At 30.8% G+C, this 20,910-nt stretch overlaps 1 protein-coding gene and 1 long non-coding RNA gene across 3 annotated transcripts in view; both read right to left on the bottom strand.

Moving 5' to 3' along the window:
* Positions 1–20,910, bottom strand: part of LOC148569480 (uncharacterized) — a 55,097-nt gene that overhangs the window by 20,411 nt on the left and 13,776 nt on the right. The gene's annotated exons all lie outside the window — the stretch shown is intronic.
* Positions 4,379–7,150, bottom strand: LOC107635302 (receptor-like protein 33). Of its 2 annotated transcripts, XM_088483098.1 has the most exons (2): positions 5,959–6,098; positions 4,379–5,881 (listed from the first exon to the last, which is right to left on the bottom strand). In XM_088483098.1, the coding sequence occupies exons 1-2, from the start codon at positions 5,968–5,970 to the stop codon at positions 4,439–4,441; spliced, it is 1,455 nt and encodes a 484-aa protein (XP_088339224.1). In that variant the 5' UTR covers positions 5,971–6,098; the 3' UTR covers positions 4,379–4,438. The 2 variants fall into 2 exon arrangements, with proteins under 2 accessions (XP_088339224.1, XP_088339223.1); XM_088483097.1 differs by having other exon boundaries at positions 4,379–7,150.

Genomic DNA, 20,910 nt, shown 5'->3' on the forward strand with positions numbered 1-20,910 from the left:
TGTTTATATGGTCTCATGTCGATTATAGATGTATTGTCTAGTCACTGAGTTTTCAAACTCACCCCGTTTTTCTAAAAACATTTTTCAGGAACAATTACTTGTCTATGTGAGGCTTTCGATTCAAGATGTACGATCTGCAATGAGTACTTATTTGTTGACGAGTTCTTAGATGTATATATGCTCCATATGACACAGATAGGATCCAACTATTTTAATTATCTTAGTTTTGTTATAAGTGTATAATTATTTATTTTAGAACTTGTATAATATTTGTAACTTTCTTATTCAACTTATAGTTGAGTCGGCTAGGCTTGCTAGGGGACTATTTCCCTGAGCGCCAGTCATGGCTCATTTTGGGTCGTGACAAGACTGCTAGTGTTATGCGAGATATGATGGAAATTGGGAGAGAACAGTGTCGTTTCCGAACAGAGGAGATCAGGGACCATTTTGTCCCTTGTTAGAGTTGTCAGGGACTATTTTGTCCTCCGTTAGAGTTAACGGAGTAAAGGACCTAAGTGACTGACGGAATTAATTGTTAAGGACCAATCGAATAATTAATTTTAGTTAGGGACTAAAGTGTCCAGTTTAAAATTCTTTGAGGACCAAAATGGGTATATACTCAAAAATATATGATATTAGACATACATTTTCATATTAGATACATTCGTAGTATATAAGATGCATCATGCATGCATGTTTACCTCAAAATACTAATTAACTATTTTCTTTTTTTTACTAAAAATGTTTAACTTTTAACTTTTGTTGCGTATATTTGTACATATAAGATGCATCATACATGGATACAAATCTAAATATATAATTATTACAATAATTATGTTGACCGCAACTCCATAAGTTTAGGCCATTAACTACGTCAATTGCATTGCCAACTTTAGAATAATTATTATTTGGTTAGAATCAACCATTCAATTCTTGCCAAATCAATTATTATTTTTAAATCAGCAAAATATATATATATATATATATATATATATATATATATATATATATATATATATATATATACAAATAAAAAACTAAAAAATAGAATCCAATAAATTTGTAACCTCCAAATACATTGAATTCATATTCCTATATTTATTATATCTACCATTATAAACAATACAATAAATTTATAACCGCAACAATTAATTTATTAATTTTTATAAATAACTCACTAAAGTAATAAACATCCATATTACAAATATCATAATAATATTATTAATCATAATAAATTTTACGTTATAAGTATTTAAATTCCATACCATTTAAACTATATATATAAGTCTCTTATCACTATTCCTTCACATAACATCAAATTTAGCACAAAAAAATTATTTTCGAACTGCACATCTCAAACTTACTCAATAGAGCATCATTCTTTCAGAGCAGAACGATTAGAAATCAAATAACTATCCAAGATCTAATGGCCATACAATGAGAATCTGATGATCAGGTATGACAAAAAAAATCACAACATACATCATACATTCATACTTACTCAAATACTATATACCTAATGATAACATAAATTGAATATTGGAATAGGAAAAGATCTTCACAATTTTAGCAACTATAAACGAAATTGATGACAAATTAGGATGGAACTATGTTTGATGTAAAAAGTATTAGAAGAAAGCATATAAAAAAAAAAAGAAACAACTACATTTTACGTTATAAGTTTTTAAATTCCATACCATTTAAACTACATATATAAGTCTCTTATCACTATTCCTTCACATAACATCAAATTTAGCACAAAAAATTTATTTCTGAACTGCACATCTCAAACTTACTCAATAGAGTATCATTCTTTCAGAGCAGCACGATTAGAAATCGAATAACTATCCAAAATCTAATGGTCATGCAATGAGAATCTGATGATCAGATATGACAAAAAAAAATCACAACATACATCATATATTCATACTTACTCAAATACCATATACCTGATGATAACATAAATTGAATATTGGAATAGAAAAAGATCTTTACAATTTTAGCAACTATAAACGAAATTGATGACAAATTATGATGGAACTATGTTAAATGTAAAAAGTATCAGAAGAAAGCATATAAAAAAAAGAAACAACTACATTTGCGGCACATGTAACCAAACACCACAATATCCAACAATAAGGTAACTCTATATACTTTTCATAATCTCATCTATCAAATTATTAGTTGCTAGCCCAATACTTATTTTAGGTTCAGAATTCAATTAAAGATTTTAGATCAAAGTGTTACAACAACTTTTGTACTATTTGATAGCGACGCAAAAAACTTATTGGGTACAACTGCTTCAAATCTAATGACATTTCAGAAAAATAATGACATTGAAGCATCACCCCATCAAGAGATTAAGGAGAAAAAAAAACATACAAATTCAAAACACATCTTCGAAAGAAGAACATACATACAAAGATGGAACCAAATAACACAATAGAAAGTGCATCAAACTCAACAATTCATAAAGAACATGTCTTCGCAAGAACCTACGACAAAAAGAAGAAAGCACCAACTCTAACAACTAACAAAAAAAAGGAGAACGAGTGCCACATAAGATGACTAAGTCCATCTACTAAAACAAATGCAAAAATCAAACCACCAAATAAAAATGTCACTTTATATAACTCTAACATCCAAATCTTTTGTACTACAAATTATTTAAAATAAAACACTTTTTAAATTTAACTTCAATTTACACATATTTAATTTATTTCTACAAAAACATAACAATTTTTAATATTTATTATATACTATCATTAATTTACCGTCCTGCGCATCACGCGGATCTCATTCTAGTGTAGACTAAAGTCTAACTCTTAACTTCAACTCTATTTTATTAAAAAGGGAAAAAATATATACATATAGCAATCTTGTATTTGTGTTTTAGTATCCAAACGCGACCTATATGAATTAAATTCTCAATATAAAACATAATTGAGAGGAATGCAGAAAAACGAAGAACACATTATACGGTTTTCTTTTAATAATTATTGCAGGAAGACTAGTGCCTTCTGTGTTGTTTAGGGAGTTGGTTGAAAAGAACTCAAACAATGCCTGTGGAGATGAACTTGATGAAGAAGTCACAAAGGATCAACAACAAAACATAGCCAGTGATGATGAACTGGGTGGGATCTTCTGTGATGGCAGTGACAGCATTTTGTTCTTCAATGATCCAAACAAATACGCCTTAGAACTGGAAGAAAGCGACCTCTACTCATTTCTTTGAACAGAGATGTGTAGTTGTATCGACAATAATGTAAAATATGATGGGACATATCAATTTTGTTCTATGCATGTTTCCATATCTCAATAGCTTCAAATTTTACAACAGATGTTAATCATAATTGCTAAAAGAAATTTAATAGCATTGTTGACAAGAGTATATGACTATGCAATAATTTATAGTTAATAAGATCTTATTTGTGAACCATCAACATATAAAGAACGGATTAATTGCAGGAAATCAATATACCAATTACTTCAACATATCTAACTGTAGTTAATTGTGCATTCTTAAAATCAACTGATGCAAACTTCTTTTACAATCAAAAGAACCAGAATTCTACAGATTCCTTTCCATACTATGCTAAACTTCACATACTTCACCCAAAAAACATGTTTATGAATACTGTATAGATGGATATGTTAACCTTTCATACTCATTGGTAATTGCTCTCTTTTTTTCAAGGCTATGGTTTTGTTCCCTTAATGGGTTGTTCTGTGCTCGCAGTGCTCCCTTTGATAGAGGTTATTGTCCCTATTTACAGGTGCTGTTGTAATTTTATTTTTTACTCTCCATTCGATTCCTATGAGAAAAATTAGTGCTCTTACTGTGAAAAAGAGAGAGATTGATCATCATTGCTTCTCCTTCCTTCTATGGTGTTGTTGACTTTAAATATTGAAAAAGAAGAGAAAGAAAAGCAGAAGAAAATTCCTGTTTTTATTAGTAACTTCTTTAATGAAAAGATTTTAGTTTATATTAGTTTTTTTTCCCTTCTCTTATTTAGAATATGGATATTGGTTGTAATTTTAGTTTTGTTAAAAAATCTCATTTATTTAGTACTGTTAGTGTTGGCCCAATTGATGTACTTATAATCTTTTTCATATCAATGAATACTTGTTTTTCTGAAAAAACAATTGCTTCTTTTTACATTTTAACATCCTGTCTTGAATAAGCATAAGCATAACTACTGCATAAGCATAAGAGAGAGTATGCAAAAGGAAATTGATTATTGTATGCAGTATGGCTTTTGTTATTCCAAATATAGAAAAAGCAAAATAAATATATAACACACTATATTTTTGTTTTTATCATGTCTACTTTTATTTGGGTTTAGGTAAGAGAAACACAATAACTTTAAATGCAAACAGAAAAATAAAAATAATCTAAGATTACACACATGAAAAGAGCAACATCTAGGCTTTTGACTTAAAAGATCTTTTTCAGCAACCTATAAACATCTACCGAAAAAGCATTTCCCAGTGCTAACCCAGCAACAAGGCCACCCACATATCCAATTAGAATAACCATCCAACAAAATTCAAAGAAAGATCCTGACTCAGAATCTTGATCACCATCAGGTTTTTGCAATGGACGCTTAGGATGATCTTCACATTTCTTCAACAATTGAATCCCGCACAAATCTTTATTTCCCTCAAATGAATTATTATCAAAGGTAGAAAGTTGGCCATTTTCTGGTACTGGACCTGAGAGATTGTTGAAAGACACATTGAAGAAATCCAAGAAGGTTAGCCCTGTGAGTTGTTGAGGAATATTCCCTGACAAGCCATTGAGAGAAAGGTCCAGCACTTCAAGATTTGAAAGCTTTCCCAAGGAAGATGGAATGCTGCCAGTAAACATGTTATTGGACAAATTGAGCACAACAAGACCATTCAAACTTCCCATGATATCTGGAATCTCTCCCGAAATTTTGTTACATGAAAGATCAATGGCTACCATGTGATGAAGGTATTGACTCCCAGGATAATCCATGGCAACTCCTTTGTTGGACATTGAAAATGGATGCGAATCAATATCTATTTCCGCATTGTCACTGTGAATCACGTCCTTGAAATCCAGTTGTCTTTTGTTGGATATGATCATCGATTTGAAGCACATGATTATTTCTGATGTTAATTTCGTTGAGAAACCATTTTGAGAAAGATCAATGATTCGAAGGTGGGGAAATGTGTATTTCAATGGACACATTATAGCTCCATGAAATTCATTATCACGTAAAGAAACAACCTTTAACTTAGGAAGAGATCCCAACCAGAAAGGAAATGAGTCATTGAAATGGTTATGTCTCACATCAAGAAACTCTAGCATTCTGCAATTGACAAGTGCTCTTGGTAATTGACCGTACAACTTGTTAGAACTAAAATCGATCAACTGAAGGACATTTCCTTTCACATAAATTTGAGGAATATTTCCTGTCAATTTGTTTCCTGAGACATTCAAAATTTGAAGGGATTGGCTAAAGCTTCCCAAACATGATGGAATCATGCCAACTAAATTGTTGGAAGATAAATCAAGTTCCACAAGTGACTGCAGGTTGCATATGGAGGAGGATATTTCTCCCATCAATAGGTTGTTGGAAACTTCCAAACTCTCAAGAGTCGTTTTGTTCCATAACCAACTCGGTATTGTCTTTATGTTGTTGTTTGATATGGAAAGACTAGTCAACTCTTGCAAGTGTTGTATAAAATTGGGAAAATGAACAAAATTGCATGAAGTTAAATCCAAAGCTCGAACTTGAGAAAGAAATGTTACTTTGGAAGTGTTCTTCCCTTCAAGAAAAGACAATTTGTTGCCTCCGCCTATACCAAGAACAGTAAGCTTTTGGAGCTTTGAAAGCATGTCAAGCTCAATCTGTCCTTCGAACATATTACCAGCTAGATCAAGAATTGTAAGATTCTCTAACTTGAAGAGGAAATATGGAATTTTACCTTGAAGATCATTATGGGAAAGGCCCAAGCAATTTAAAGCCGTTAGATTCATTATCCAAGTTGGGATTTCTCCATTTAAATTGCACCCACTCAATCCTAACCACCGAATTGGAGGAAGGATTGTCACATTGACATCCCTGTTTTGTGAGAACAAGGACAACTTGTTGAAAGACAAGTCAAGAATATTAAGTATCTTTAGCTTCAAAAACATGTCAAGTGCTAGGCGGCCTTCGAAAAAATTAGAAAATAGATCTAAAGTTACAAGATTCTCTAGTCCAAAAAGAGAGCGAGGGATTTCACCATGAAAGACATTATCTTCAAGAATCAAGTGAGCTAAATTGGTCAGGTTTCCAATGGATGCAGGTAATGTGCCCTGCAGATTTTGGTTTTCCGCAAAATTCAAATATGTTAAGTTTGCAAGAGAGAATATTCCGATAGGAAACTCACCATGTAGTTCACATTGGCGAAAAGAGAGTTTTTGCAGAGATGTAAGGTTTGTGAGCGTGTGAAATGGTGACAAAATTAAGGCCAAGTTGTTCAAGTCTTGTTGAGTTTTGAATTAAGCTTCGCAGAGTGGATTCCTTGAGTTGTAAACGGTTGATAAATGGAAAATCAAGCTGGTCAACATAGCTGTTTAGATCAAGGGACAACAAGTTGGACAAATGGGAAATTTGAGTTGGGACTTCACCTGACAATGTACTTTCTCTAAATTGAGAAATATGCAAATGCCTCAGTTGTGACAAATGACCTATCCTGGCTGGAATTTGCGAGTGATTGAAGTCATTGTCAGAAAGATCAAGGCTTTGAAGATGCACAAGTGAGAAAAGGGTGCTATTGGGATCCATGGAACCATAGAGTTGGCTGCTACTGAGATCAATGGAAATGACATGACCTGTGAGCTCATCACATTCAATGCCATCCCACAAGCAGCAATCTGTGGACGGATTCCAAGAAAGAGTTTTAGGATAACTGAAAGGATTGTAGGAAGCATACTTACTTATGAAGAAGCTTTGTTTAAAGCTGAGCAAGGCATTGCTTTCATGTTGATGGCATTCATGATGATGAGTACTAGTTGAATCATTCAAAGTTAAACAGTTTGTGAACAGGGAGGATGAGAAGAGGAGAAGAAACTGTAAGGAGAAAGCAAGAGAACACAAGAATTCCATTATTGTCAGTTGAATTGAATAGGTTTCAATGGATGAAATGTTTGGGACACTTGAATCGGTTTTTATAGGCAAGTATAAAGTGTCCGCGTTCTCTAAAATGGAGTGTATACTGGGTGGAGACTCTAACAACCATCTTTTTTCCACTACTATTTCACTTTGCTAACAACTTTGCATTTGACGTCGTCGTTCATACTTAACTGTACATGCAACTTCATGACTTCTCTACTCATATATAGTCATCTCTCACAAGTCACAGGGGACAATGTATCTTTCAAGCCTTATCTATATCTTTCTTTACCGCCACAAACTTCCTTGCTTTTGGCGTTCTAAGTTATGCACTTGTAAAAAGTGATATGTATATGTATTTTTCTTAATTCCGCTGTAGTGACGATAGATCATACATTCATACTCAATAGAGTGTGAAATTGCATTTCCGTTTGTTTTGGTGAAAACAAGAAAAAATGGTCATACAAATTTTTTAATTGAAATAATGGAGTTATAGGTCCATAAAAATTCAAATATTTTCCATATCATTTACACCTATAAGTCCATACAAGTCTCTTTAACCTAATTCACCTTACGCGTCACTATCTAACCAACTTTTCAATTAATGCGCAAATATATAATTGTCTTTTTCGAAAAGAATTCGTTTTTTTTCGTATTTCTTTAGTATTTTCGATTTACGTTCTCTTCCATCTCTGCGTTTCTTTTCGTTTGTTCTCTGCATTCTTGTCATGGCCGAAAATGAGCCATGACCGGCGCTCAGGAAAATAATCTCCAAGCAAGCCTAACTGACTCAAATATAAGTTGAATAAGAAAGTTACAAATATTTTAAATAAATTTACAGTGTCTAAAATGTATAATTACCTATTTTTAACAAAAGATAAAATAAATAAATATGGATGGATCCTGCCTGTAACATATGGAGTATATACTTCTAGGAACTCGACAAAAAATAGGTATTCATTGCGGATCGTTTCTCTTGAATAGAAAATCTTACATAGTCAAGTATTTGATTTTGAAAAATATTTTTAAAAAAATAGGGTGAATTTTGCAACTCAGTGACTAGACAATACATCTATAATCCATATGAGATCATATAAACATTATTATCAAAGTAATTTTTAATTAGAAAATAGTAGTTGATAGTAATAAGTGAATCAATAAGGGAGTTCTCATACAGAAATCAAATCAAAAGTCCACACTTGGGCGGCTCCACCTCTAACGGTAACCCTTTCTTCTCGTGTATCTGTACGGAATAACAGATCCAACGTGTGGCCTACACGTTAGGCTAGCAACGCTTCTGCTAGCTGAGATCTGAGGCAGATGCATCTAAATTAACGTCATAACCGCTGTTAACTACGGTTTTCTTATACGGGCCTCCCAAACCAATTCAAACATATAATTTCGAATATAACAAATTCTTCGGTCTTTCAAACATGAGGTATCAATTCAAATCAAATAATACTTTCTCATCCAAATCATATTCAATCATATTTTCTCAATTTTAAGGCATTTCAAACGTATTTCACAATTTTAAAATAAGTGAGTACTAACAAATACATTAATGTTTCAAAAACACATATTCGAGAAAATTAAATGCTTTAGAATAATATAAAACTTTTCAAAACATATATATAGTCTCATAAAAACATATAATCTCATGTGCATATTAAAATGAGCTTAACAAGTTTAAAGGATTTTAAAACCAATTTAAAATCCTTTAATTTAGATCTTTGTAAGTATAACTAAGTTCAAAGCACGTATATTGAAATAATTATAGACGTAAAGCCAAAACATTATAATTATAAATGTAAAGTCTACTCACAATTTTATCCCAAGGGACCGAAGAGACCAAACCCAGAGTACCAAACTAAAAGGTACAAAAAAGCGCAAAATTTGGACGGAGGCAGCGGCAGCTCTGATAGGCAAGCAGAACAGCAAACAGGGGCACAACAGAACAGAAGCGACGACGGCTAAAGGTAGAGCAACGATGACAACATCAACAACTGTGGTAAAACAGTAGCAAAAACAAAACAGAACAAGCAACCACTAACCAGGTTCGAACGGTGGTAAAACAAAATTGACAAAGGTGTGAAACGCTTCCTACGACATTTTCAAAGGGCAAGGATAGTGGCGGAAGGCTCCAGTGGAGGAAGAATGAAGGATAGAGCATGGCTGGACAAGACAGCAGCTTTCTGACGAGCTCTCCTCCGACAACGACACAGTAGCTCAGCGACTAGCTCCTTCAGTGACAACAGCAACCACTGCAACAGCCCCAACAGCGACGGCAACGACACTGCTCTCTCTCTCTCTGGCCATCACGTCCTCTCTCTCCCACTCCTATGGCTCCTCTCAAGCATGGTGACGGCAATGGTAGTGACTCCCACTGGCGCCACCTCTCTCTTCCCCTCTTCTCTTCTTCCTTCCTCCATCACTTCCCCTCTCCTTTCTCTTTCTCTTTTTTTGTTGTCTTCTGTCCGTGGGGAGGGAGTGTATGTGATAGAGTGAGTGTTAGTGGGTTTAATTTGAGAATTAGGGTTAGGATTTGGTAAAAGAAATAAGGGTAGTGTAGGAATTTTGATAAAATTAGAGGGTTTGATAATAATAAAAAAAATCAAATGTAAAATATTTAAAAATATTTCAGGACGTTACAATTCTCTTTCTTTGTTTTTCGCAATTTCTTTCGTTTTCTACATTTTTGAAATCAAGTTTTGAAATCAGATTTGAATAGTTATCTTATTGTTGAAGATAATGAATGATTCAAGTTTAAATTGTCAATTGGATTAGAGCGGAGTGGATTATTATTATGAATCCAATTAAGTGGCTGAGGTGTGGTTCGATTATAGTTAATGTTTTTGTTAATAGTTTATGATTCGGTAGGTGAATAATGTTATTTTTGTTTGTGAAAGTTGTTGTTAATCGTTGATAATTTGAATTGAATGTAATGTAGGAGTTTTGGATCAAAAAAAATATTTTTGTGTATTTGCAGCAAATTTCAGTGTAAAACTAAGACATTGATGTGTATTGTTTAAGAATTTTCGGTGAATTTGTACTGATAAGTTCTAAATAATTCAAAACTCTTCCTCTTCCTCCTCCCTCATCTTCTGCTGCTGTTTCTTTTTTTTCCATCATTATCACCATCTTCTTCTATTTTTTTCTTATTCATCTTTCCTTTCTTGTTTTACCTTCTCAAGTTTCTTTTTGTTTTACTCTCTTAACAAGAATAAAAACAAAAAAATCAAACAAAGAAGAAGAAATATATAATATTGCAAAATTACTTGGAAGATGATGAACTTACATTCATTCAACTAAAAGAAAAAAAATGCAGCATTAGAGAAAATTTTTTCGTGTAGTTGCAGCAAATTTTGGTATAAAACTAAGACATTTATGTGTATTGTTTAAGAATTTTTTGTGAATTTGTACTGATAAATTCTGCATAATTCAAAACTCTTCATCTTCCTCCTCCTATCTTCTGCTGCTTCTTCTTCTTCTTCTTTTTCATCATCACCATCATCATCATCTTCTTCTTTTTTTTTTCTTATTCATCATCTTTCCTTTCTTGTTTTACCTTCTCAACTCTCTTCTTGTTTTACTCTCTTAACAAGAATAAAAACAAAACAAAAATCAAACATAGAAGAAGAAGAAACACATAATATTGAAAAATTACTTAGAAGATGATGACCTTACATTCATTCAACTAAAAGAAAGAAACAAATAAGAAAAAAAAATACAGCATTAGAGAAAATATTTTTGTGTATTTACAACAAATTTTAGTGTAAAACTAAGATATTTATGTGTATTGTTTAAGAATTTTTGGTGGAATTGTACTGATAAATTCTGTATAATTTAAAACTCTTCCTCTTCCTCCTTCCTCATCTTCTGCTGTTTCTTCTTCTTTTTTTTTTCATTATCATCATCACCATCTTCTTTTTCTTATTCATCTTTTCTTTCTTATTTTACCTTCTCAAATTTCTTTTTGTTTTACTCTCTTAACAAGAATAAAAATAAAAAGATCAAATAAAGAAGAAGAAGAAGAAACACATAATGTTGTAAAATTACTTGGAAGATGATGAACTTACATTCATTCAACTAAAAGAAAGAAAGAAATAAGAAAAAAAAAGAAGAAGAAAAATGCAACATTAAATAAAATATTTCTGTGTAGTTGTAGCAAATTTCGGTGTAAAAATAAGACATTTATGTGTATTGTTTAAGAATTTTTGGTGGATTTGCACTAATAAATTCTGCATAATTCATAACTCTTCATCTTCCTCCTCCTCATCTTCTGCTGCTTCTTCTTCTTCTTCATCTTCTTATTTCATTTTCGCATAATTCTTTTCGAATTCAACTTTGAAACTTCCTTCACTTTTCGTGACGATTTTGAGAGATTTTTATCGTTGTTTGGATTTTGAGCGTTGCGGTTTTGATTGAGGAAAAAGAACCATTTGCCCTATTCAAGAGTTGGGAAGAAGTGCGTGTTTATACGCAATCTAAACTAAAGGTTATTTTTGTTAGATTTGGGCCAACTTATATACCAAAAAGACTTGTATATGTAGTAGACCTGATAAAAATTTTACAATGTAAGACATGATTTATGGACCAATAAATCTATCACCTTTTAAACTTAAAAATCCTAAACCCTAATTCTTTAGCAACATGGTACAAATTTATCACAAATTTTTTTGAATAATATTTTAAATTAGTTCTTAAGAAATTTTTAATGGAATAGTTTAATCATTAATAAATTTTAATCATCAAATTAGTGTCTTAATTTTTATTTTGCCGGCAAATCAATCCCATGTGAGATTGTCTATCTATATGAAGGACTTATCTGAAACTTATAAAAAATTTTAAGAATTATTATGTCTTTTAATAAATAATATTAGAAATTGATTTGTCTAACTTTTTACTTAAATTTGGCGTAGAAATTAATATGTCTAAAAATGGGGTTACGGACTAATTTAGTGCTTAAAATATTTTAAAAATTAAATTGTTCGACTAAAATTTTTTTGGACTGATTTAGAATATTATTCAATTTTTTCTCAAGAGTTTATTTAGTTCTTTTTATTTTTTAGAATCTATAAGGTTACCGTAAAACTTTTCAAAACCTACTTATTTTATTATTTTTTTATGAACATATGAGTAAAAACATCTATTAATAATATATTAAAACAGAAACAGAATACAAAATATTCTGCATATTCATTCTTAACCTCCTTAGTTTTTATCATGATGCCACATAGGATTTGGTGGCTCTAAATTTATTCTTAGATTTTTACTCTTTTTTCTTCAATTACAATAAAAAACAAAAAAAAATTACGAAAATCATTATAAAACCTCTTATTAAAATTATGAAACGTAACGAGAAATAAAATTCAATGTAAATCAATGTAATAATTTCACTTTAATTAAATTTTTGAAATGTTACACTATTTTAAAAATTCAATGTACAATTACTATATCTTACATTGATCCTAAGGTCAGATTATAAGAAAAAAAAATAATTTTTAAGATGCTACTAAAATTATCAAATGTTACACAAAACCAAAATTAAATGTACAAATTCTTTTAAGATTTCACAAAAATTAGAAATTTAGGTTTCTAACATAATGTCATGTCAATTTAAGTGGCTCCAAATTTATTTTTATCTTACTAAGTTTTTATCTTCTATCTTCTATCTTTATATTATATCCTAGGATTCTTATTATAGCCTTTTTATATGCTCTTTTACTTTATTTTTATGTAGGTTACATATTATTTTTAATGTTAATGCTAATTCTTTTTAATAGGTATAAATTTGATTAAAATCTAATTTCTTCTCTTCTCCTTTCATATTTATCCCTCATTATTATATTTACTATATAAATCAATATTCACTTCACACAATTTTTTTAATTTCTCACATAAATTCATACCTCTTTCTCTTCCTCCTCCTCTCTCTCAATTCTTACTAATTTTTTGTACAACTAAAATTTGATTGATGAGCATAGTTTTTTTTTTAAAAAATTTGCTAAACATGTGTATTAGATAATTGTATGATTGTATTCATTAATTTTTCTACTTCTTTGTATAATTGTATTCATAAAAAGTTATATAGTGTATTTGTCGCCTATATATTACTTTTCTTTTTTTCAACAATTTATATTTTTTTAAATATCTTTTAGTTATAATAATATTATTAAAAATACATGTTATGATTCATGAAAATTAAAATTAAAAAATTGAATATCTTTTTAATTATTAAAATATTAATAATATTTATACTTGTATTTTATCTAATAGTTTATTGTTGTATTATAGTATTTAATAATATTATTAATAATATTAATAATAGCATTTTAATAGTATTCAATCAATAGAATTGATGGTGCAAGAAAGCTGTCTTATAAAAAATAAAAATTTTAAAATAAATCACTCATAATTTGGTTTCTAACTTTCATGAATACCAACTCAAGAATAAGGTAGTGAAATGTAAATTTATTTATCTATTAGTAATATATTAAAACAGAATCTAAAATAGTCTCTACATATATTATTAGTCTTTTAACTTTCTACTGTTATGCTACGTCAATTTAAGTGACTAATTAATACATATTATCTAATTAAATTACCTTGTAGTCCTTCTATTTTCTATTTAAAATATTTTTAAATTTTTTTATAAAATAAAAAGATCTGTTACTATTCTTATATTTATTATGCAATAAAAAAGTTACTCTATGTCATCCATTGCAACAACATAGAATGTTTATACTACCATAAAAAATAACATCTATATAATCAATTTAGCATTAATCTTATAAGTTATAATTTCACACATTAAATGATCTAATTCTACAAAAAAAGTTATAGTATAAAAAATATTTATATTAATGATTTAATTCTAATATTGCATATTTTATTTGGAGAAAGATTTTATTTTATGATAATTTTTTTATTTATCTAATCTATATCTATCTATCAATTTATTTATAATATATAAAAAAAATTGAATAATAACACAATAAATAGTTAACGTATTAGATAACTTCTAACATTATCAAACAAATATTTTAGTAGTCACCCAAAAAAACAAATATTTTAGTCCAAACATTCAACCGGCGGAAAACAAAACAAGCTTCACCAACAAGTAGCAACACAACAAAAAGGAAGATACCAAAAGCAAAAAAAAAAAAAAAAAAAAGTAGAAAACTATATTGAGAAAATTTTTTAAATTTACTACTTAATACATTTTAATCTTTGACAATTTCAAATGTATTAATGCATGATTACATAAAAAAAATACACAACTATATTATTTATTACAATTATTTGATTAAATTCTTCATATAAATATATACTATTTTATTTACACAAATTTATAAAAGCTAATAAAAAAAATATTATGTAAAATTTATAATTTAAATTCTCCGCGTATCGCGCGGGTTAAAATCTAGTAATATCTAAAATCAGTAGCATGTTTAATGAAAAAGTCGGATGAGTGAAAAAAGAGCACATTGGTACCTATTTACAAGAATAAAGGGGATATACAAAGTTGCGAAAATTATAGAGGATCAAACTCATGAGTCATACCATGAAGTTATGGAAAAAGATGATAGAACGAAGGTTGAGACAAGAAATACAAGTAACAGAAAATCAATTTTACTTTATACCAAGCAGATCCACCACTAAAACTACATACTGTTAAGATGCACATGATGGAGCGGTATCCTAGTAATAAAAGGGATCTATATGGAAGGTTTTGGAAAGGAAAAGAGTAAGAATCGCATATATTCGTGCAATTAAAAACATGTATGATGGGGTTACAATTAGAGTGAAGACTCAAGGTGGTGTGACAGAGGAATTTTCTATCGGTATAGGATTACACCAGGGATCATCTTTAAGTCCATACCTTTTTACATTAGTCTTGGAAGTACTCACAGAGTATATTGAAGAGCCTGTACTATGGTGCATACTTTTTTGCCGATGATATCGTCCTTATGAGAGAGTCAATGGAAGATCTAAATAAGAAGTTGGATTTATAGAGAGAGGCTCTAAAAGTGTATTGTCTGCGTATAAGCCGTAACAAGACGGAATATATAGAATGTAAATTTGGCCGCCGAAGGGAAAATCCTAATATAGATGTGAAGATTGGAGAAAACATCTTACGAAAAGTTAAAAGTTTTAAGTATCTTGGATCTATCATACAGTATAATAGAGAGATTGAACAAGATGTAAATCATAGGATCCAAGCAGGTTGGTCAAAAAGCGGAGTGCGTCTGGTTTAATATATGACAAAAAAGTGACTTTAAAATTTAAAGGTAAATTCTATCGTACTGCTATCAGACTGGTTATGCTTTATAGTACAGAGTATTGGGCGGTCAAAGGAGAGCATTAACATAAATTAAGTGTGGCAGAGACGAAGATGTTGAGATGGATAAATGGTCATACACATTGGATAGAATAAAGAACGAAGATATAAGAGAGAGAATTGGAGTAACACCTATTCTGGAAAAGATGGTAGAATTGCGTCTCAGGTGGTTTGGACATATGAGAAGAAGACTGACAAAGCACCCAGTCAGGAAAGTGAGTGAGATAGAAGATGGATAAGGGGTGAAAGGTAGAGGATGACCTTATCTTTTTTATGAGGTGGTCAAACGAGATCTACATGTAAACGGTCTTTCTGTAGACATGATATATGATAGAGCTCAATGACGTCATTTGATCCATATAGTCGACTTCATCTAGTGGGACAAGACTTTGTTGTTATAGTAGTAGCATGTTTAATATTATTGCCAACAAAATTATAATTTTTTTACACTTAATTTACAACCAAAAATCATTAAATAGCAGGGTTGACATGTGATTAGAAAGAAATTAAATTAAATTAAATTAAATAATCTTTCTATGAAATTTATTTCAATTATAATTAAGCAACAAAAAACTTATGTTATTCTGTTTGATTAGATAGATATAATTGACAAATTGCTTTGAGGTCTATTTATTTATTCCTTTTTTTTTAAATAATTCATTTAATTTGTATCCTTCTTTTTGCTAACAGTAGTGTTTTGATTTTCATCCTTTTACTTTTTAGTTTTTTCAACTCCAAAACTAAATTCGTGGTGCAAGAGATGCTTCACAATTATAAATTCTATAGAGACTATAAATTCTATAGAGACTTTATTTTTAATAGATGTAAAACTTGTAATAATGTTGTCACGGCCGAAAAAAAGCCATGACCGACACTCAGGAAAATAATTCCCAAGCAAGTCTAACATACGCAAATATAAGTTGAATAAAAAATTTACAAATATTTTACAAGTTCTGAAATAAATAATTATACATTTTTAATAAAAATTAAAATAATTAAGAATAGTTAGATCCTGCCTGTGACATATGGAGCATATACACCTAGGAACTCGATAAAGAATATATACTCGTTGCAGATTATTACTCTTGAATAGAAAGTCTCACATAGTCAAGTATTTGTTCCTGAAAATTAATTTTTGAAAAACGGGGTGAGTTTTGCAACTCAGTGACTAGACAATACATCTATAATCGGCATGAGACCATATAAATATTATTATCAAGGTAATTTTAATTAGAAAATAATAATTGATAATAATAAGTGAATCAATAAGGGAGTCCTCATACAGAAATCAAATCAAAAGTCCACACCTGGGCGGTTCCACCTCTATGGGTAACCCTTTCCTCTTGTGTGTCCTAACAAAATAACAGATCTAACGTGTGGCCTACACGTTAGGCTAGCAACACCCCTGCTAGCTGGAGTCTGAGTTAGATGCATCTAAGTTAACGTCATAACCGCCGTTAACTACGGTTTTCTAATACGAGCCTCCCAAACCAATTCAAAACATATAATTTTAAATACAACAAAATCTTTGACCTTTCAAATATATAAGGTATCGAATAGAATAAAATCAAATCATATTATACTTTCTCATCAGAATCATTTCCAATCATACTTTTTCGATCATAACACATTTCAAATATATTTCACAATCTTTAAACTAAGTGAATACCAACAAATACTTCAATGCTTCAAAAACAGATATTCAAGTAAATTCAAATATTTTAGAATAATGCAAAACTTCATCAAAAATATATATGGTCTCGGAAACAGATATTCAAGTAAGATCAAATAATTTAAAATAATGCAAAACTTCATATAAAAATATATATGGTCTCATGTATAGTTCCGAAAGTATAAACTTCATAAAAATAAATTATTCAATTTTAATAAATCAATTATTCTAATCAATTTAAAACCGTTCTAGACAAATATAGTGAGTATAATTCAATGATCATAATAGATATATGTCAAAATAGTTATAGATGCATAATCGAACAATTATAAATGTAAAGCCTACTCACAATGTGGTCTCAAGGGACCGAAGATATCAAACCCGGAGTGCCAAATTCAGATTGAAGTAGAATAAAACGAATGAGAGCAAAAATTTGGACCGGAGTAGCGACAAAAGATGGAGCTGGCGATAGTTTTGGGAATCTAAAACAGGCAAAACTAAAATCGAATTAAAACAAGGATAAGATAGATTAAATGGTGGCATAATAGGACATGAAAGCTAGAGCAGAATCAAGGAAAAAGGCTGGACCGAGATAATGACAGGAGCAGTTCAACACTACCAGCACCAACAACTCCGACGGCAAGGACGATGGCTTAGCTCAAATACATCCGAACGGCGACAGGAACAGCGCAGCAGCGGATGGTCCCTCCTCCTTGGCGTTTCTCTCTCTCCGGGAACTCCTCTCTCTTCGAAGCTCCAAATCTACAACTACGACAATGGTGGTGAGGCTGGCTTCGACGGCGGCGGCTAGGCGTTTCTTGGTGGTAGAGGCGCGGCGACCATGGCAGCAGCAGTGACAGATTCTTTCCCCACCATCGCGTTTCTTCCCACGGCAGACCCAACAGTAGTGGCGGCGGATCAATCACGATGGAGGCACGGCGGCGTCCCCTTCCTCTCGGCCTTGGCTTGCATCACGTCGCCCTCTTCTCTCCTCTCTGGCAGCGTTGACGATGAAGGAACGAGCTCAGCGTGCAGCACCAGGCGCGATGGCAGCGACATCAGGACGCAGCACGACGGTGATGACTGGGCGCGGTCCAGTCTCTCCCTACTTCCTCTTCTTCCCTCGCGGCTCCCCACTCTTTGGATCTCTCGTCTCTCTCCCGTGGGTGTGGCTGGTGGCTGGGTAAAGGGTTTCCCAATTTGAGAACTAGGGTTTCTGGTTTGGGGGGAAAAAAAGAAGTAAGGGTATTTTAGGAATTTTACAAATGTCATAAATACTAATAACATAAACTATACAAGTAAGCATGGCATGTAATAATGAACAAGGAATTCTTGATGCTATTGGAGCTAAATAAAAGATTTGCTCGGTTTTATTAATGATACTTGACTACTTGTTAATAATCAAAAGAATAGAATGAAGAAATCAAAGGTGAATAATCACGTATCCGGCAACATATAGGCCATGATCACCAACTTTATGGGAAAAGTGACACAAGATACATCGTAAGAACAGTATTTTAGAATAAAGGTTTAATTATGTTAGTTCTTATTTTTTTATTAAATTTATAATTAGATTTTTATATTTTTATTTTTTTAATTAAAATTTTATATTATTTTTAATTTTATAATTTAATAATTTTTAATATAAAAATATCAGAATTAATTGAATATTTTTTCGCAAATTAAAGAAATTGATAGTTAAAAACCTAATTAGATATTTGGCTGCATATATTTTAAAAGAAATATTCTGTTAATTTTAATATTTTTAACATCATGAAAATGATTTAGGCACAATTTGAATAAACAACTTAATTAAACTATTTTAAAAAAAGAACTTAAAATATAAGGACTTGTATTTAAAATAGCTCATAAATAGGTTATTTTGTGTTTGGATAAACAACTTAATTAAACTTTTTTTAATAAATGGAAGTGATAAAACAGCTTTTAAAAAGGAGTGTCACGGCCCAAAATGAGTCATGACTGACACTCAGGAAAATTGTCTCCTAACAAGCCTAACAAGTTTAAATATAAGTTGAATAAAAAAGTAAGAAATATTTTTAATAAATTTACAATTAGTAAAATGAATAGTTACATATTATTTTTAGCAAAAGCATAAAATAGATCAATATGGTTGGATATAACATCTAGGAACTCGACAAGAACTAGATATCCATTGCAGATCATTATTCTTGAATAGAAAGTCTCATGTTCAAATATTCATTCTTGAAAAATATTTTTAAAAAAACGGAATGAATTTGTAACTCAGTGACTAGACAATATTTCTATAATTCACATGAGACCATATAAATCATATTATCCAAAATATATTTTATTTAAAAGATAGTAATTTATACAAATAAGTGAATCAATAAGGAAATTCTCAATACCAGGTTAAAGCTGTCATTTGTGAGATGATAGCTTGCACCTGAGTCTGAATTCATTGATGGTGTAGCAAGAAAGGTTTGTGGTTGATGAAAAGATGTAGAGGGTGGAGGTGGTTGGCATGATTGAAGAGAGCCTTGATAGCTATGATCAAATCAAAAATAGCAATTTATAGCAATGTGACCTGGTCTATTACAGACTTGACAGATTTGCCTATTGTTGAGTTGCCAAGAACTTCTTCCACCTCTAAAGAACCTACCTCCATGATTGCCTCCTCTTCTTCCACCAAATCCTCTAGCATAACTTCTTTGTGTGGATGAAAAATTCTGAGCAAAATTGGCTTGAACCAAAGAGAGAGATATTGATCGAAAATTCTCAAGAGTATCCTCATGAGAGAGTAGCAGATTTTTTACTTCTCCTATGCTAAATAGTTCAGGTTTTGCTTGAACAAAGGTGATGCAGCTTGAATAATCTTCAGGAATCCCTTTGCAAATAGCTTCAATTTAATCCTCATTAGTAATCTGATATCCAATAGCAATTAAAGAGTCTACCAATTTTTTGATCTGAGAAAGGTATTCTATAATTCCAAGATTCTTTTTCTTTACCGCTTTAAGTTGATTCTTTAATTGCTTGATCTTGGATTTTGTTATTTCAGCAAATTGCAATTGAAGAGTCTACCAGATTTCTAATGCTGATGCACAATGTGCAACTCAATTCTTGCATGATGAATCCACCGAAGCAAGAATCCAAGAGCTAAAATTGTAATTAATTGTCTAGAATTGAGAAGAGAGGATTCTTTGAATTCCCGGAATTAATTGCTAAGGCCATGATCGAACAACGCTCTTTTGAGGAGAAGATAAACAACAGAACCATAATGTATAAGGTACAGAGAGAAAAAAAAATTGTGCAGTAAAAGTAAACACTTAGTTATTCTATTATTATTGAGATATGCCTTATTGGTCCATACACATATCTTTAATTCTATTTAGTATTTATACACTAAATAATACCCGAAACTTCTATGTTCTCTACAAGGTTATTGTCCCTATTTACAGGGGGTGTTGTAATTTTATTTTCTATTATCCTTCAATTTCTATGAAAAAAATTAGTTCTCTTACTATAAAAAAGAGAGATTGATCATTATTGCTTCTTCTTTCTTCTATGGTGTTGTTGACTTTTAATCTTGAAAAAAAAAAAAAAGAAAAGCATAAGAAATTTCCTGTTTTCGTTAGCAACATTTTTTATAAAAAGATTTTTGTTTTCTATATTTCTAAATATTTTTTTTCCTTCTCACACATTTAGGATTTCGATGTCGAATGTAATTTTAGTTTATTGAAAAACCTGATTTTTGTTATTATTGTTGGCTCAATTGATCACCTTATAAT

The sequence above is a fragment of the Arachis ipaensis genome, chromosome B4 (assembly GCF_059453495.1).
Source record: "Arachis ipaensis isolate K30076 ecotype BB chromosome B4, ASM5945349v1, whole genome shotgun sequence".
NCBI classification, from domain to species: domain Eukaryota; kingdom Viridiplantae; phylum Streptophyta; class Magnoliopsida; order Fabales; family Fabaceae; genus Arachis; species Arachis ipaensis.